The sequence below is a fragment of the Dermacentor variabilis genome, chromosome 5, assembly GCF_050947875.1.
Source record: "Dermacentor variabilis isolate Ectoservices chromosome 5, ASM5094787v1, whole genome shotgun sequence".
Lineage (NCBI taxonomy): Eukaryota > Metazoa > Arthropoda > Arachnida > Ixodida > Ixodidae > Dermacentor > Dermacentor variabilis.
The window spans coordinates 115,575,434-115,594,601 of NC_134572.1; the positions used below are offsets into that span (position 1 = coordinate 115,575,434).

Here is a 19,168-nt window from a genome sequence, read left to right on the forward strand (position 1 = left end):
GGATGAACTTGATTCTGTGAAGCAAGTAGTAGTGCGTCCTTGTTTGTAACATTTGTTTCTTTCTCTTTTTAGCCCTACCATTTTCTTACCCAAGCGGAGAAGAGCGAGTCCCACTTTATATTGAAATGAGGGGACCGGATTTAAATAATAATGCGAAAGAAATATACACGATGATGTATGTTTCATGGTTCCAAAATGACCCAGAGTTCAGTTTTGACACGTTTCAGGTGAGAGATGTTTCTTCACGCTACCATTTAAAAAGTTGATATCTCGATGAAGTTCAGGGCTGGAAATTTTCCCTTGACGAGTCATTACACTTTCGTGACAGTTATGTCCATTATGGTGTCATGGCATTTGACGCCATTACGATTTTGCGGCAGTTACAGGCGTCATAATAAATACAACATAAATATCTAAAGAACCAGAGAATCCCTGATGCCTGCAAACACTACCTCTTCAAAGCTCAAGCAGAAGACCCGCACTTGCAGCTGATTAACAGTGGATGAACTAAGGGTGTCGTTGGATCCAGCGTTTCACTATTGGTTCCAGCGACATGATGATAATGATGACGTAGATGCTGATCTTTGAAGCGGGCTCTCACACGACATGATCGGGCCAGAAACAACAGCCATTGCTTCGATCATTTACTTACTTCAAGCCTCCATCTCCCTGTGAACACATGCCTTGCTTGAATGCGTAATTGCAACGTATTTCACGTGTGATCACCTGGTGCGAGTATGTGAACACCCCGCTGTGCTGTGGCATCACTGCAATTCCTTCTGACGACTGATCCTGTCAGTGAGCGTCGCGCAACACGGTGCACTTTATTTTGCAATTTGTTTACGTTGGGCGCAAATTGTTGACGTGGAAGGCGCATTTACCTTTCTGCCTGACACTTTCATCCTTAGGTTCCAAAAGGACTGCACTGCAACTACTCGCCCAATGGAGGGCGCTTGCCCAGCATGCCCTCGTCGTTTAGCTACGGTGTTGAAGAGACTGTATTTCAACTTGATGGCAGTGGCTTTCTGAAAGGCGGCTTTGCTTCGCTTTCATACAAAAAGGTTGGTACAGTACAGGCTAAATAATACCCGGATGCTTTTCTTTAACCTTAACAGAATTTTCAGGAATCACTTGCACACAGCGCACATTTTACCTATTGATCTGGATTACTCGTATATAGCGGCGGACATTACTTACACTGGAGATTAATATGCATAATCGGCGAGTTGAAAAATTACTGATCAATTTTTTTAACTAATTACTTTTGCACGCATAATAAAATAAGTGAATCGAGGCCAGTGATATAACAAAGGCACATCCACTTGGAAGAAATTTTGAAGCTAGCACCAGTTTGAGATAAGTGGTGTCATACTGCGTATCGGTGCCATACTGAACGAAGTGCAAAAATGCACTTTGCTCCACTTAATTTTAAAAAAAAACGTTTTTTATATACTGACGCTGCCACTGGTATGTGCCCTACAGTATGTCCCCGAATGGACAACTTGGGAATAGACGACTTCGATCATTGGGTACTTGCAACAGGGCATGTGTCTCTGCAGGCATGCGCCCTATTAGGCAACTCGAGATATTGAGTAAGTGCAACCGGGCATGTGACATAGGTATGTGAACGTTCTTAGCCAATCCTCAAGAACGGGTATGCGCCAGAAGGTGTACAGGTGCCCGCATAGACATCCGGAACAAGAGGCAAGAATTGAAAAACTCGTCAGCAAAAAACTAAGGAAGTCGGCTGCGCAGAAGCGAAAAACTCGGCATGAAAACCAGTCGCGTGTAGAGAAAGAAGTGAGGTGAACAGAATCGGACCAAAGCGCACATTGAGCGAGAAGCGTCGAGCTTCAGAGGAGTGAAGAATCCCGCAATACGATGCGTCGCTAGGAGGAGGAGGAGGAATAAACTTTGTTAGTAGCAATGAGCCGACGGTAAAATCGTCCGAGGTGGGCGGCGTCCCTAGTCCAGGATGCCGTGGGCCTGAGCTGATAGCTTGGCCCTGCTCACCAGGCGATGCTGGTCTTCAGGGCTCGAGCTTGTCAGCTGGGCCTCTCACTGCTCGACGGTTGGTCCGGTGATGGGCGGTGTCGATGGGTTTTGCTGACATTCCCATACCATGTGGTAGAGGGTATTGGGCGTAGAGCAGAAGGCGCATTTGTGAATATAGCTCATAGGATACATGGCGTGTAGCAGGGTGCCGTGCGGGAAAGTGCCGGTCTGTAGTCTTCGGAAGATCACCGCATCTTCTCTTGTCAGCTGGGGATGCGGGGGTGGATAGATCCTTCTACCCAGTCTGTAGTGGCTCAGGATATCGGCGTATCTTTTCGGGACGCTATCTTGTTGGTCTACCGGTGCTCGTGAACCTGGTGGGATAGCCCGGAGAATGTGATCTCGGGCAAAGGCATTAGCCGCTACATCACCCGCCAGGGACTCGTGTCCCGGGACCCAGACAATGTACACACAAGAAGCACGATGCGTCGCTACATTGCTTAAATTTCTTTTTCTTCCATCACTGTTACATTTCTTTTAGTACTATTAATTCGAGATGGGCTGTAGCATAACTTATAGTAAATATATATATTGCACATTTCAAATATTCTTTGAAAATTTGACATAGTCAACCATTTAGGCTTATTTACTAATGGCGCCCGTTAGAATGAACGAATGGTCCATAGCCTGGCAAGGGAACAAGGTTTCAGGGTCACGAGTCAGCGTCTAGAGCATGTACAGTAGTACGTTTATCTAGGTCAGTTACTCATGGAGGACGCTGATAACAAGAAAATTTATTGAAGAGTAAAGCTGGTTTGAAGTGCATACGGCAGGCAATACCAAATCTTGACTGGGAGCTTACCACTGTCGTTGAAAAGAGAAGTGTGCAATCATGGCATTTTACCGGAGCTATTAAGGGCCAGAGACTTGGAGAGTAACAAAAGCTCAAAAGCAAATTAAGAACCGCGCAGAAGTGATGGAACGAAAAATGTTAGGCAAAACGATAAAAGATGGGAAGAGAGCGGTGTGGATCAGAGAGAAAACGGGGATAGCCGATAGTCTAGTTGAAAAACGGAGATGGGCATCCCATGTAATGTGTAGGGCAGATAACCGGTGGACCATTAGAGTTGCAGAGTGGGTGCCAAAGGAACGGAATGCCATCGAGGATAGCAGAAAACTAGGTGGAGGGATGAAATTATGAAATTTGCAGGCGAAAGTTGGAATCGGCTAGCGCAAGACAGGGGTAATTGGAAATTGCAAGCAGAGGCCTTCGTCCTGCAGTGGGCATAAAAATAGACCCATGATGATGATGATAATAATGATAAGTGGTGTCTAAAAGATAGCGGCTATGATGCGTTTTCCAGCTCTCGCGATCCCTTCTGGGGCATGCAGCTCGCGAAGCAGAGCCGCCGAGACCTATTTCTGCTGATCCAAGGAAGTGGTAGCTAAGGGAACGATTTGGACATTATTTATAGCCAAATCACTATAAGAATTCGTTCGCCAGATGATCGTTCGCTGCTATTACACAATCGGTCCAAGACTTCCTAGCAAAATGTCCGCGTGCACGAAGCAGTCAATTCGCTGGAACAGTTAGATCCGGAGCCAGCCAATCCTGGTAGCGCAGATAATAAACGCGAAATTGACCGGCCAGTAAAAAGCATTTTCTATATACGTACGAAAAGCGTACAAAGTCTGGCCGCACATTCGCTGGACACGTTTTGCCCTCCCACAGTGTTAATCAGGGATATTGCATACAGCTCAGAAAATGTCCTTATCTACCGAGCATGGTCGCACACAACGTAGCAAAGGTACACAATCATGACTGCAATCTCGAACTCTGTACGGTGTTTTCAGGTGTGGTACGATAGCGAGCTAAAACTCGGAAGAATTGATATGAGACCGTCGAAAGAAGACCTAAAGTCAGAACTACGATCGGTGGGCGAATCGCCTGGGTTTATCTCTGTCCTATTCGACCTGAAAACAGGTGAAGTAGTCTTTATATTTTCTAACTTTACGTTTTGCAACGTTAACTTTATACAAGCTTAACAAGGTAATCATAATTAAATTCACTGCTATGCGCCCCGCTTCAAATTCACATCAATATATTCAAGCGTTTATTTGATAATTCGATTGGCTAATACTCAATAGGTCACGTCGTTTTAAAGTATTAACAAAGATATCAAAGACAGAAGCAGATATTTAGCGTTAAATTTGTTCTTACCCTCAGATCATCAGCCAGTGGAAACTGTTGACCCGCTGCCTATTAGTATTTCTCCGTCACCGCTTCCAACCTTGCGTTTTGCACCTTTACGTTGAGCTTTCATATGGATCCGAAAAAGCGGGTCGGGTGTGTCAGAGAGGCTGACATTTTCTAGTGGGGCATTTGTATATAGGCGCCAACATGCTCGAAGATAGAAAGCACGTGGTGGAGTTTGGCCAACTTGGCTGCACACGATACGTTTAATCATTCATGCCAGCTCTGCGAGATGCGCTTGCACAAGCCAATGATTCTGTGTTGGAAGTTTGCAGTCATGCAACCACGAGCCGGAATGTTTGAGTTCACGCGCTCAATCGCCTCGCCTCGACGCATGCGGCTGCTTAGGCCTCTTCTCGCCAGAAGCGAGTCCAAGCAAGCACCGTCGTGTCGAGTTGGCTGATTCCGGCTTCTCATTATATAGGCACGCTTGCTGCCCAAGAAAACGAGCGTTCATTCTCAAGGAAAGTGCTGCCGCCACGTGATGATACCTGCGTAAGATGCGTTTTTGTGAAGAAAAGCCGGCTGCTCGAACTTGTAAATATAGCCAGGGCAAGTTCTCGCAGAAAGTGAAGAAGGCGAGCTTGATTCATTTGCCGCAAGTCATTTCTGATAATGGCTTCACTGGCTTTTCGGCTGGTTAGTTGCCCAGTGCCGATGTCCGAATTTTTTATGCTACCCCAGAAAATTTTTATCCCAGGTCAGGTGTTTTGTACTATGCCGTGTCATTTTTCTTCGAATTCTGCGATAATAACTATGGCAAAATTGGCTGAAGGAGTAAAATCATTTGTGTGTCATTTTCAGTATTTCTCGCAGTTTGATATATTCATAAGCGAGAAACACACAGATGCGTTAAGCAGAAATTAATACATGACGTCGGTCGTAGTGCGATACCATACCATACATAGGACGATATTATCTTCAAAACGACATGGAAGGTTTCTCCTTTCCCTAAATTTTGTTCGTGATGCAATTAAATGATACATATCCTCTCCCAAATTAAACTCCCAAAGTAAACAATACTTAAAACTGCAAACTGCCTCTCACAATTTGCAGGTTTGCTATGAAAAAAAGAGGAAATTGAAGAGCAGCGCGGCGTTAGAAAGCTCCCGATTAAGAGGAAGCGTTAGCTCGGCTGTTCCTATCTGAATACGTGTAAAAGGAGAATTCGTTTTTCTCGGTAACCACTGTACCAAATTTGACGACGTTTGTTGCATTTAAAAGGAAAACTTAAAACCTAGTGAGTGTTGGTTTCGAATTTTCGATTTAGATTGTCAATATTTTATTGAAAATTCACAAAAATAAAAAATCTTCGGAAAACGAAACTGTCAAGTTTACAACTTTCTAACTCAGCAAGGAAAAATATCATAATTCCGCGAATTGCATCTGATAGTACATCTAAAGCGGACAAAATTTATATATTATACATGAATGTAAAAAAAATCTTTAATATGGAAATACAGTTTTTGCAGAACCATTGCACACGACGTAACAAATTCACGTAAGATATAACTTGGCAAATCAAATTTGTCCTCTTTGAATGATTAATGGATGCCGTTTACATAACCGCGGTATCTGTTCTTGATGCAGACTACTAATTTATAAACTTCGTGCGTCTATCTTATTTCAACTTTGGAATTTTTGAAAATTCTTTTCACAGAATTTAGGCCCTAAATCGAAATTACGCTTCAACAGTCACTAGAATTTTACTTTCTCTTTCAAATGCAACAAATTTCGTTAAAATCAGTCCAGGGGTTATCTCAGAAAAGCGTTCGTGCGTTTCACAGGTATTTGAACAGGCCGCGTTGGAGTTGGGCCCGAGCTAAAGGTTCCTCTTAAGCGCGGTTACATACAAAAATACGAATCCGCAAGAGTTCAGCCTAATAACTTTCACAATAACTGTATTTCACTCTAATGCCCTCTCTCTCTTGTAGGCTTTACTTATGTTGGAAGCGTTGTAGAATCGAAATGCCTGTTAGTGGACAAGCAGAAGACTCATTTTTGGAAGCACCCTAACGGCTCTCTGAAAACGTCTGACGAATTCTTCGGTATCAGCGCAAATCTGCAATACAAGGGAAAAGTAAGTCCTGTGCACTGTGCTCAAAAGTTTTCCATTTATAAGCTTTGACATTTGTGTACTTCTCTAGGCACCACTGTCACCGGATAATGCGCAAAATTAAGCATTCAATCATAATGTAACACTTTATAACAATTGCAATTCTTAGAGTATCGCATGGGCAGGACTGCTGCGTGCACGTATTCTCCATTCTGCCCTATATTTTTTGCCAGCTCCTAAAGCCATGCTGCTTGTCTAACAGGCTACCATAATGGGCGCTGAAGCTATGACATGGACAGAGCTAGTCAAAGGTGCCGGAAAGTCCTCAACAATAAAAAGGGACATGTCTTTTGCTTCGGTGAGTACCTCCAATTTCACCACAAACCACATACTCCATCTTGCAAGATTTCCTCTATTAAATGTGTTTCCGTTAGCATTAAGTTTCGGCCTTACCCGGGCCTGTAAATTAAATTAAATTAAATTAAATTAAATTAGGTAATATACAACAATATAGTGACGATCTAAATCAAAAATTCGAAACCAACGTTCACTAGGTTTTTTGTTGTATTTAAAAGTAAATTTTAAATACAACAAACGTCGTCAAATTTGGTGCAGTGGTTGCCGAGAAAAACGAATTCTCCGCTTACATGTATTCAGATAGGAACACCCGAGCTAAAGCTTCCTCTTAATCAGGAGCTTTCTAACGCCGTGCTGCTTTCCATTCTCCTCTTTTTTCAACCATAACCATTTCAACCGTAAATTAACCATAAGGGAATGCAGTTTCTGCGAAAGCACTCACGCAAGTCAAAGCCGCCAATGAAGATTGGACATATAACGGAAAGAAGCGGCACGTTTATTTTTCATTCTATTTCAGGTATTTTGACATTCAGATTTTTCTCTTTTTTTTTCCAATAATGAAATGGGCCTCCGGGAAAAGCACTCAACGTCCGCCCTTAGTCGATCATAGACTCTCCCCTGGCTCTCTTACAGATGTGCAGACGTAGATTGAAAATTTTACGGGATCTGCGAGCGCATGCCAAATGGCATTCTTGCGCACTCTGATCAAGCAAGAGCCTGATGTCGAGACATAGCTTTGCGTAGGCACGGTCTTTCGACCTCGTGTGCCGGCCCCGACAGCACGCATTACCAGGCGCTGGCCTCTTCATACGGCGCAAGAATGCACTTGGGCCCGCAAAAAATTTTATCCACCTCTGCGTAATACGTTACACTTACAATGCATGTTATTATATTATCGCTGCTTATGCATAAATACACACCGTTGTTTCTGTGTCTCAGTCACTCCCTTGACCCTGTTATCGAGGCACCAATTTGAAACGGTTACGTATGCGTTTGAGGAAATTGCATGGTTAAAAGGTGTTCTCACATACAAGGAAACGTTCTGCCATTTTTATGAGTAAACTAACCTAAAAGTAGGTCGCTGCGGCCGTCCATAATGAACTTCGCTCCAGCAACACAATATCTTTACAGTAATTTTGCTTACTTTCAGTATGACACAAGAAAAGACACATACAGTAATAAGTACGTCTTTTCTTTGATTCAAGAAGCAATCTACGAGGAAGAAGACACACAGGTTTGAATATTTATTTCTATTTGCTTGAGAACCATTGCTGGTCGATGCAGTCACTGAAGAAAACAACTTTATAGCTATGTTCACTTTTGCAGCAAAATCGGTCTGGGGAGTTTCCAAACCAGAATGTCACCATCAGAAACTACCTTTATTTCAACTCCTTTGCGCCAGAGCAAGATGTATTCAGCCAACACGCTTGTCTGCCAGAAAAACCTGCAGGCTCGTACTACATAAACTTCAAACGTAAGCTTATAACCTGTCTTTGCTATACTGATCGTTAGCTTGGATCATATATATTGTAACCCGGCGTGTCCTGCACAAGAACAAAATGAGATTGTTGCTTTCGACAAGCGTTGTTCACAGAGGTGCTAGCGCAGCACCGATGGCTTAGGTACAAAGCGCAAAAAAAAGGAAAATTTCAGGGACGCGGTATTTTGCGCAGTCATGTCTGTATAGGGCGCGCTGACAGGGTGTGATTCATTAGAGAATGTCAGGTCTCTGTAAAGTTAGAGAAAGACGCTATGGCATACTTTCACGACAATACCTATTCGCGCGTTTCTACAAGCTAGTGAATGACATTATAGTATCGCAAAGTGTATTGCGACTCATTGTTTCAAGCATGCCAAATAAACACAGGTCAAAACTAGAACAAATATTTGGAAGATCCGGACTTGTGCTGAAAAAACCCGTCACGGTTGCTAAGTGGCTATGTGGTGTTGGGCTGCTAAGCACGAGGTCGAGGGATCGAATCCCGGCCACGGCGGCTCCGTTTCGATGGGGGCGAAATGCGAAAAAACCCGTGTACTTAGATTAAGGTGCACCTTAAAGAACTCCAGGTGGTCCAAATTTCCGGAGTCCCCCACTATGGTGTGCCTCATAATCAGATTGTGATTTTGGAACGTAAAGCCCCATAATTTATCTGTACTGGAAACATGTGAAAAGAGACTAAGGAACATATATGGGTGGCGCCAACGCTGCGACAGGAGCACTTATAAACGAATAGAGGTCCTTTCGTTACAAAGCCATTTCGTTCCTTCACATTTCACACTTCACATACACAGAGAGTAACAAATACAATTTAATAAACAAGCTGTTTGCCTACTCATGCACGGAAATTGTTGTTGTCGTCATCGTCGTTGTTGTTGTTGTTGTTGTTGCTGTCGTTGGGTGCTGGGAAAATAGGCTACCAAAGGACCTACTATTCCGAGCGTCAAATATAACTAAACGACTACGGAATCTAATAAAAACAATAACAAACGCAAAAAAAAGAACAAACGCAGGTCACTCAAGTATGCAAACTTAACCTGCTACAGCAACCTCTTCGCATTCTGAAGGCCCATCCTAACGACCGCACTAAACGTACCTCAGGGTTCACACCTTGAGCCAAAACTTGTATGTGAACCGTGGACGAATTCCGCATGTGCGTGCCAGGCTACCGCTGGCGCTCTAGATTTTCCTGAAAGCCACTGGCGTCAACGAGAACTTAACGAGTATGTTGTTTTATTTGTGTGTTTGAAGTGTCGTGCGGCTTACTGCATCATTTCAGTTATCATTGTATTCACCTGAAAGTGCAGTTTTTATGGAAAAGCCAGTTTGTCTAATCTCTTTCTCCCTCGGGTCATTCGTGAAAACGCCCGTTAACGCGTAGACAAAATTATTGCAACAGTCGGCGAGAAACGAGAAGGCCCGACGGCTTGAACGTGATTGAACGCAAACTTGAACCTCCATAGTACGATCGAGTATGCGTTGTGCTAATGACCTGTCTTCCTGTTGTTTTACAGCTTTGAAGGCTTGCACTTTGGACGCTGCCAACAGGACAAGGTTTTTAGCAGCTTTTCGCAACGCACTTAAAGTTTCTACAAAGTTGAGCACCATTCTGGCTGTCCAAAATTTTCACGTGAGTCGTAGTATTTAGGCTTCTTAGCCCTTAACCTATGCTGACATCATTTTTATATCGCGCATTTCTTTTTCTTTTGTCTCTCGTGTTTTTTAGTTCAGGTGGTACAACGGGAACGGAACGTCAGTAGGATTCACTTTTCATGAAAACATTCCGGGAGAGAAGTCCACCGAGTCTAAGTTTAGCACAATAGCCAAGCAAAAAGCAGAAGGAGACCAAAAGCCTTTGACAGTAAGCTTTCGGCTGACGGCGGCGTCTGAAATGAATGTAAGAAATATTTTTTTTTACTTCTCACAATCCTGCCGCTACCCGGGAGATTAAACCGACCTGGAACCGAAATTTAGTATTCAACCTGCTTTTCTTGTACAACTACAAAAAGCTCCGGAAAGATTTCACATACACGTAACACGAAAATGCTTAACATTAACCGCTTGAGATGATATCGGTGTATTGTGCATGAGATCTGTACCTTTTCAACACTGAAGACGCCTCTACCTGCTTGAGTTGGACCAATCAACCAGCCGTGTTTACTTCACTGATCCTGACAAAGAAAGCTAAGCTGTGATGATTCATTAATAAACAATTGTAATTATTAAATTAGTTAAATTATGGGGTTTTACGTGCAAAAACCACTTTATGATTATGAGGCAGGCCGTGGTTGGGGACTCCGGAAATTTGTACCACCTGGGGTTCTTTAACGTGGACCTAAAACTAAGCACATGGGTGTTTTCGCATTTTGCTCCCATCGAAATGCATGCAGCCGCCGTGGCCAGGATTCGACCCTGTGATCTCGTGCTTAGCAGCCCAACACCATAGCCACTAAGCAACCACGGCGGGTAATAAACAATTGTAAGTGCCCTGGTCATAATGATAACTGTGCATTTTGACACAGGTTTTGAAACGTAATTATCAAGACTGGAGCTGCGCACAGAAGGCATAGCGAATTCTGGGCTTCCTAATACGGTTAGCTTAAGTTCTGAAATTACAACATGCCCCATAATATTTGCAATTGAATGCTTTATTAATTTAGATAATTGACAGAAAAACTATTAATTATATACGGTGTGCATCGTAATGTCTGCCGCCGCGAAAGCCATGTTGCGCAAAAATTCGTATCTTAATTTCTGTTACTCTACACTTCATAATCGATTAACTATTCGCCTATAATACCCGGCATAAACTAACACAAAACTTTTTAATTTCCGAATCACCAGCAATAACAGAACGCACTAAGACGCACAATTAAATGTTGTTGTTTTTTTCTACAGGAGTGTACCTGGCAATCCTATCTATTTCACAAACAGCAACTCACTGTGCTCCAGCCAACTACAACGCCATCTCCAGATATGGCGGTCTAATCGAAGCGCTACAATTTAGTCTACGTTGCATGCGGTGAGCAATTTTTTGTTCAAATCTGCGAGTGCATGCTCAGAGCGAGCAACGTCGGGTTGCTCACCAAGGAAATTCGTACGTGAAGCGGGTAGAGTGAGCCTTCCCCAAACAGGTCTCATGTCATCGATTAACGCCTAACTGTCATAACAGCGTGAATTTACTCAACAGTCCATCGACTGCGCATGTTCTCTTTTGAGCCCATGCATCGCAAGTGTGCCGATAAACAAACCATCGCGCCTACATAAACTCGCGTATTACGTGCAACAAAGTAATCTTGCAAGAGCTGCTGATGCGTCCACGTAGGTTATTACGCTAACCGCACAGAAATCTTAGAACGCAGAAAAAGCCGAGTATCAGGTAGTGTATATACGAATAGAGCAGTCTCCATGAAAAAATTTACCTCTGGAATACAAGCGAATGTAGTTGATGGAATACTGCGGAAAGGATGCAAAATTTTTGTACCAAAAACAATGCGAGCCGAGATGTTGCAAAAGTTGCACGCAGGGCATCTTGGACTGAATAAAAGTAAGGCCAGAGCTCGTGGTCTGATCTTCTGGCCAGGCATGGGCAGTGCCATTGAAACGTTCATTCGAAAATGCAGCGCATGCCAGAAATACACGTACAAGCAACCTTCCGAGCCTTTTATTTTGTGGCCGACACCCAGGGAGCCATAGCATCGGGTAGGAATCGACCTCTTTCACATTGCTGGTGATACGTACGTAGTGGTGTTTGATGCACATTCCAACTTTCCACATGTTGAGAAGCTCGGTGTTACCACTGCGCGCGAAGTCATTACGAAGGTCTCGACTCTTTTCGCACGGCACGGAATTCCTGCCCAAGTGTGTACCGCGACCGGGATTTGATTCCGCGACCTCGTGCTTAGCAGCGCATGACCATAGCTGTTAAGCCACCGCGGCAGGTGGTATGTAATCTCATACAATGTCCCAATTCCTGCAACAGCCTATGCAAATGGTGGAGCAGTAAGTTTAAATAAATAGAAACAAAAGCGTGGAGACCTTCAGAATTGCAGCAGTGTCTTAGCTAGCTCATCGTTCATGAACTAATGCCTATAACTGAATCATCCAATCGTAGCTTGACAGCTCTTCCCCCCGAGTAGCGCTCGTCACTGGTCAGAGACACAAGCTGGGTGGCGAAAGGTTCGCTGTACAGAAATTGGAGCAACACGCTTTGGACAGTTCCTCGTGTCTTCAGTGGTAGAACAACTCATGGCACCTGTGTGACACTGGCTCACTGTAGTATATAGTCGCATAGTTTACAAGACGGACGGGTTCATTAGCTTCCGTATAAACATTCTTTGACTGCAGTTATCTTATTTCACTCCTTATCGGTACCTCCTTGGTACTGTATAACTTTTTTGTAGTACGAGGCTGCTTACAAACTGGACGTCGAATTCAAAAGGAAGTCGCGTGACAAAAACAGACGCCTTGTTTCTCTTTCTTTTTCCTTTACAGCGAAGCTTTAATGACTCGGATCTCGGGATTTCCTCGTCTCCGTCGACAGAAGAGTCTACAGAAAACCATTCCACGAGTAGAAGCGAAAGGTACCTATCTCCATGAAATTACGCATGCAAGACACACCTCAGTATTTGTTTTAATAAAGAAAATGACAAAACATGTGTCAAAACCACATGATAGATGATAAGGTGCGTTCGAACAATGCGAAGTACATATATAGCGCTCGCCGCATGCGTTTAGTAGTAAAGATTATGCTTACATAAGCTGCAGTTGCAGGGTAGCGGCAGCTGTAGCATACGAAGCTGTGTGTGACGTCACTACACTTTCATATGTAAACTAGCAACTTATTTCATTTGTGTTGCGATAGCGCTATGGGAAGGCCACGCATAGTTAGGACTCCCGAAGAGCAACGTGAACACGATGAGTGGCGATGGGAACAGCAACGTCAATATGCGCAACGGGGTCGTGTTCAGGCTAGGCAGGACGCAGCGGTTCTTGCCCAAAGCACAGGTTGTGTATAAATTTAACTTTACCTAAGAATCTCTAGATTTAAAGTAAGAACGGAAGAACATCAGTGTATACCACGGCAATCACAAAGCACTTATCAATATCGTTTCGAATAAAGTTTTGGTACAGTGCATTTAATTTCTTGCTGTCAATCATTTCATGTAGTGCATTGCTCAGTAGTTCAAGGCTACGTCACATTTGTCTATCGGATCAGGTGATACCACAGCTTCACTGGTCAACTGTTTTCACAGCGTAATTTGGAGCCGCCCCCCCCCCCTTTTGTTTTCTCTCTTTTTTTTACTTCTCCGGGCCGTTCTTGAACGCTTTACGCTCGTCGTTTAAAATGCGTTGGAAGTTCAGCGCAGTTGGAAGCTTATTGCTTATTACTCATGCTAGCGTCGATTAAAAAAGAGTAACCGAATTCGTCGAATTGCAGTTTGCAGGGATCGCAAGTTTGCATTTATGCCATTGCAATCAACAAATGGGACCAGAGAAAAAGGCCACCACTGCTAAAGGTATCCATGAGACCACCACCATGATTAGATTATTTCCAGCACGATAAAACTCTTGTACAGATGTTAAATTTTCAGTCCCGGGACGAGAAGAGCTACATCAGTTCCTTTCGACCCAAGCATGTTACATCAAAGTGTTGTGAGCAAAACAGACTCCTGCGAGTGTGTGCCGTACTAAGGCCACTATTGATAGAGGTTTTCAAGTAAAAACTTGTTCTATCTAGGAACTGTATGCAGAACTGCATTATTGAAACACCTAGTGGTGCGATGCTATACCGTGTGTCCCAGCTAACGTTAGCCAGGCTGATACCAAAAAAGAAAAACGATTTCAAAAACACAGTACAAGATACAATTAATCATAAAACCAACAGTGTTCAATTGTCACACGTCTGACGACCGAACACCGTTGGTCTTATGATTGTACCTTGTACCGTGTATTATCTTTTTTTCTAACAGCTTAACTAACGTTAGCTGGTGCACCCTGTAAGTAAGGCTAGCATGACGTTTAAAGCCGCGCAGTGTGCAGCTCCATCATATATTACTCGCTGGCAAGACCAGTCGATGTATTCGATGGTTTATGAAGCTATAGCTTTTCGAGCTGCACCAGGAGGTATCGGCGACGTCGGGGGAACCCTCGTTGACCTAACATTGACGCCGCTACAGCTCCGCCATACTTGGTGGGCAGGGGTTCACGCAGAACTCAGACAGCGATAGTATGGCGATAGCAAGAAGCATCAAAAAGAGCGCACGGTCATATGTCAATGAGTGATTTAGGACAGGCATATATGTACACTGCACGGGTACGCGCTCGCAGGGTCCGCTTAATTCTTTGCCCAAGACAGTATTAACCCGCACACGGGAAGTCAATCGCACCAATAAAATTAAGTGTACTCCACGAAATTCGTCCTGAAGTCACATTACAAAAGAAAATGGCAAGAGAGCCCACAAGCACGTGCCAGGCCGGACCTAAAGTCATTTCTGATGCCTATTGAAGTGCATCGCTTCGGAGAAAGTTGCCCACGACGGTGCCAAAACAGCAGCAACAATACATTTGGCGACAAACGTAAGAATTAAACAGCATTACTCACCCTTGGTTTGATGTTTATGCCTCGTAAACGCAACGTGGAACTGCAGACGTAATTCGTTTGCTACGTTGGCTTTCATCATTTGAGCACATAAACACTCTCAAGAGTTATTTCTGTGGCCTCCGGGAATGCAGCACCATATAATGAACACGCTCAACTTCACGACTGGAGGGTGGATAGCACAAAAAAAGCAACGAGAAGAGTCATATCACGGCCGAAGCATGACGCCTGTACAGACCGCACGGTTTCAAGACTTTTGCGGAACGAAGCAACGGTTTTCGTTTCCTCCATACCGTATCTTATATTACGTCGTAGCTAGAATTGTTCTTTGCTTCAACCGTGCTGCCCTAATAGGCGGTATGGTCAGTTTCACATTTTAAGCGAAGGGCACGCCGTTACGCCGTTCCAAAAAGATTTCACTGAGCCTCGAGCTCAATGAGCGTCAGTATATAGAACGCGCCGGACCTGGCCATAATTAAGTCTTATCAACAAGTTGCGCGATCTCGGCCATACGGGAATAAACGAGTAAATGCTTTCGAGACGGGCTGGCTTAGTACAACTTCCGCCTAGACCCGAACAACCGAACACGTTAGCCAGATATCAGGGCGCAGCTCTTAGGTGCCCGTTCCTGCGGCAAGCGTCGGCAAGCGAACAAACACAGCGAAGGATGAAAGCGAACGCACCGCAGTGGGAGATGAAAGGCTGCGATAGCGAAGAGAGTGCGTGGATGAAGGAGGAGGAGGAGGAGCGTGCAGGGGAACCATGAGACGGAAAGCGGAGGAGGAGGAGGGTATGGCGAAAGCGAAAGAAAATCGTAGTGCCGTACAAGACGGGCTTTGCGGCGATGATGGCTAAGAGATGGTGCAAAAGTAGCGCGCGTCGTCTGTATGGAAACAAAGCGCTGCATGACTGGAGGTCAGTCTGGGGCGGCTGTGGTGAATTGTGCTCACGCGCCGGCTTTTGCGATCTCCAGGTTATAGCACTGCACAGGCCCGGTGCGCGAGCCAGGCAGGGCCGTCCGAAGCGTTTTTCGGCAGGGCCCGGCCCGGGCATAAGGCTCTGGTCCCGGGCCAGACTCGGACTCGCTCATTAAAAGGCCTAAATAGTGCCTATAACACACGCGAACGTTATGCACATGGTCCAAGGCATTCTGTGCCAAGCTTACGTGACACGTGCGAAGAGCTGGCTCTTGTATACCTTTGCAAAGAAAATAGAAAACCAGATGAAGTTATGTTTTTCTTTCTTTTCCTCAAGGACAAACATATTATTTCTGCATAAAGAAAAATAAATTATATAAAAAGCCGCTCTTCAAATCATTTTCCTGTTACCGCTTTTGTGATTGCACCATTGCAACTCTCGATACTGTCAAATTATTTTAGCGCTAAAGTAATGGGTGTCTCTTTCTACTAGTGCGTTTATTTTATGCTGCATGCTCGTGAATTCACCTGCTTGTATACATATACATATATATTCGCATGCTAAATGACCTCACAGGACCAATTCATATGATCAAGGTAAATGCACCCGTACCAGCGGAAAAATAACAGCACAGGCAATGGGTCAGATCACTGATGTTCCCATGGAAGAAACAAAGGTTTCTGTCTTTTATTCCCTCTAAACTGCAGCTGATAGACCCCGAGAAGGTGAGACTGACACATAGTTAGGGTACAATCCGTAAGTAAAGAAATAAATTTTTCTACTTACAGCCGGGCCTAGTCATGCACACGGGGGTCCTGGCTAAACTTAGTAATGAACAACTAGTCGCGGGCCGGGCCCGGACTTAGTAACATGGGCCCGGGACGGGCCAGGGCTTGGTATTACGGGCCCAGGCTAGGCTCGGGCTTCATAAAGCGGGCCTGTGCAGAGCTGTACTCCCTATTAGTGAGACAGTCGCGCTACACATCGCTCCCTTCGCAACATACCGCACGAGACGGACTGTCCGCGTCAGCCAATATATCGCGAAATGAAAACACGTATACAGCTGTGCTCAAATTTCGCATTAGCGAGTATCGTAATCGTTGGTGAATGTTTCTTTTTATTTATTTACCTTGTGGCGATCTATACACCATAGCCACAACTGTACGCATAGCTACATCGAAGCCTTCACTGGGTCACCGCTCCATCCCGTGAGGCAAACCTTCCACGCCTGTACACATCACTGGTCTCGGTAACAGCAACAGATATATGCAGGTTGTGCGCCACGGAAAAGCGACTGCACGCTATACGGACCGCTGGACCAGGCTTGCTCCAAGATGTAGCTGCGGCATCTGCTTTCCTTCGACAATGTTGTAACGCATTTAGCGGTTGGCATATAGTGAATGAATCAACTAGAATATCATTCCTTGTGTTCACACATTGCATTGTGATCCGTCACTTCGTAATGCCGCAATGGTGACCAGGATAACGGACATATCGCGCCACCATGGCCGACTAGGACCAGGTAGTCTTTGTTGCCTTTCAACAGCAAGTGCGACAACTCCAGCAGCAGCTACAGGTATCGTAACAACTGATTCAGACTCAGCAACAGTAGCTTGTGTTTGACGTGAATAACCCTCTGGGCACTGCTCGCCCATTGAAGTTGCTTAGTGGATAGGGTGTTGTGCTGCAAAGCACGAGGTCACGGGATCAAATGCCTGCCACGGCGGCCGCATTTTGATGGGGGCAAAATAAAAAAAAAATGCCAGTGTACCGTGCATTGGGTGCACATTAAAGAAAACCAAGTGGTCTAAATTAATTCAGAGTCCCCACATAATTAGATCGTGGTTTTGGCATGTAAAGCCCCAGCATTTTTGGGGGGCGCTGCTCAGCCAGAAGCCGGCCTGGTCGTCTGCCGTGTTACCGTTAAGCTTCCACCATTTTTGGCAGAATTGTCCGAAGTGTGGTTTGCGCAGGTCGAGGCCCAGTTCTTCTTAGCAACACATCACCGAAAATAGCACTCACTACTAATGCATCGTCGCCCATCTGGACTCTCACTACACCACCGAGATCTAGGACATTTTCACTAAGCCACCAACGGCCGTCCCTTACCGGCACCACAAGTCTGAGCTCATACATCGGCTATCACTCTCGGAAGACTAGATGAAGGTTCGTCGACTGCTCCAATGCGAAAAACTCTGTAACCGCACGCCGTTGCAGTTCCTGTCACATGCACATTCTCGCTGGTGACATGTACATTCACGACCCCTTCCTCCAAACTCTGCTACTTGAATGACTACTACCAAACGTCCAGGCCATTATGCAGGTGCGGTATGCGCTACCACTAAACGAACTTGCCAAGACTGCCCACTGCAACATGGCAGTCTTCTTGACATTGCTACCTCCCACCATTAATACTGTCAACATGCTACCGGACACCTCTGAGCTGGTTCGCCGCATCGACATCACCCAACAGCTCCATCCAACAGGGTCTGGATCAACACCTGCAGTCGTGTCCCTATGACCGCCCCCTAAACCAGGACCGCAACCTCGACTCATCGCAGCCCGATGACACCAGCTGTTTCTACTACCATCGACGTTTCGGAGACAGATCCACCAAATGGAAACGGCCCTGTTTTTCTGGACGTCAGGAAAGCCACCATCGCAGCTTGTAAACACAGCCACAACAGGAATCTAGGGAGCAGGCGCATTACCACGTGCATCAGGGAAGGTAGTCTGCTCCCTAAATTCCTGTCGGAACCCCTTGTGAGCACAACAAAAAGGAGGTTTCTTACTTCAACGAAATACCGTGTGTCCCAGCTCACGTTAGATAAGCTCTTCAACAACAAAAAAAAAAGATTTAGAAGACACAGTGAAAGATACAACTTTAAGACCTATGGTGTTTGGTCATCATACCTCTGACGATCAAACACCATAGGTTTTAAAACTGTATCTTGTACTGTCTTTTAAATCTTTCTTGTTTTTTTTTTGTAGAAGAGCTTGGCTATCACGTTAGCTGGGACATGTATAAAAACAGTGCCTTGCATATAGTTTACCGAAGAATCTGGGAAAAGCAACCAAATGCCTCGTATAAGGTATAAGAATGAGGAGAGATTAAGTATTTAGTGAATATTTTCAAAGTACAAAAGTAATCTACGCTATTCTAACCTTCGATATGCATCCCTCATTGGTGCCGACTATGCGGAGACTCCAGGGCACGAGCCCCCTCCAGAGAACAAGTATGTTGCTGTACATTTACGTCGCTTCAAACTGCTTTGCATGCTTTTTTGACCCTGAAAAAAAGACTGTGTACTTTGGTGAACCCTTCGGCGGAGTCTTCTATCAACAATGTGTGAAATGCGTGGGAATGATAGGTGTCTCAGTATCGCTTCTTTTCCCACTAAGCAATGGTAACGACTCATGAAAAAAAAAAAACTGCTTCTAATAATTTACATTTATTAGGGATGGAAACGTCACCACTCGCATGCAGAG

At 44.7% G+C, this 19,168-nt stretch overlaps 1 protein-coding gene across 1 annotated transcript in view; it reads left to right on the forward strand.

Moving 5' to 3' along the window:
* Positions 1-12,807, forward strand: part of LOC142583078 (uncharacterized) — a 34,042-nt gene extending 21,235 nt beyond the window's left edge. Inside the window, exons 6-16 of the mRNA XM_075693368.1 lie at positions 73-227; positions 909-1,061; positions 3,850-3,979; positions 6,184-6,329; positions 6,568-6,663; positions 7,813-7,896; positions 7,989-8,136; positions 9,675-9,790; positions 9,887-10,057; positions 11,059-11,182; positions 12,655-12,807. Of these exons, the coding sequence (XP_075549483.1) occupies positions 73-227; positions 909-1,061; positions 3,850-3,979; positions 6,184-6,329; positions 6,568-6,663; positions 7,813-7,896; positions 7,989-8,136; positions 9,675-9,790; positions 9,887-10,057; positions 11,059-11,148 (1,289 nt within the window). The 3' untranslated portion in view covers positions 11,149-11,182; positions 12,655-12,807. The remainder of the gene's footprint in view (positions 1-72; positions 228-908; positions 1,062-3,849; positions 3,980-6,183; positions 6,330-6,567; positions 6,664-7,812; positions 7,897-7,988; positions 8,137-9,674; positions 9,791-9,886; positions 10,058-11,058; positions 11,183-12,654) is intronic.
* The last annotated feature ends 6,361 nt before the right edge of the window (positions 12,808-19,168 follow it).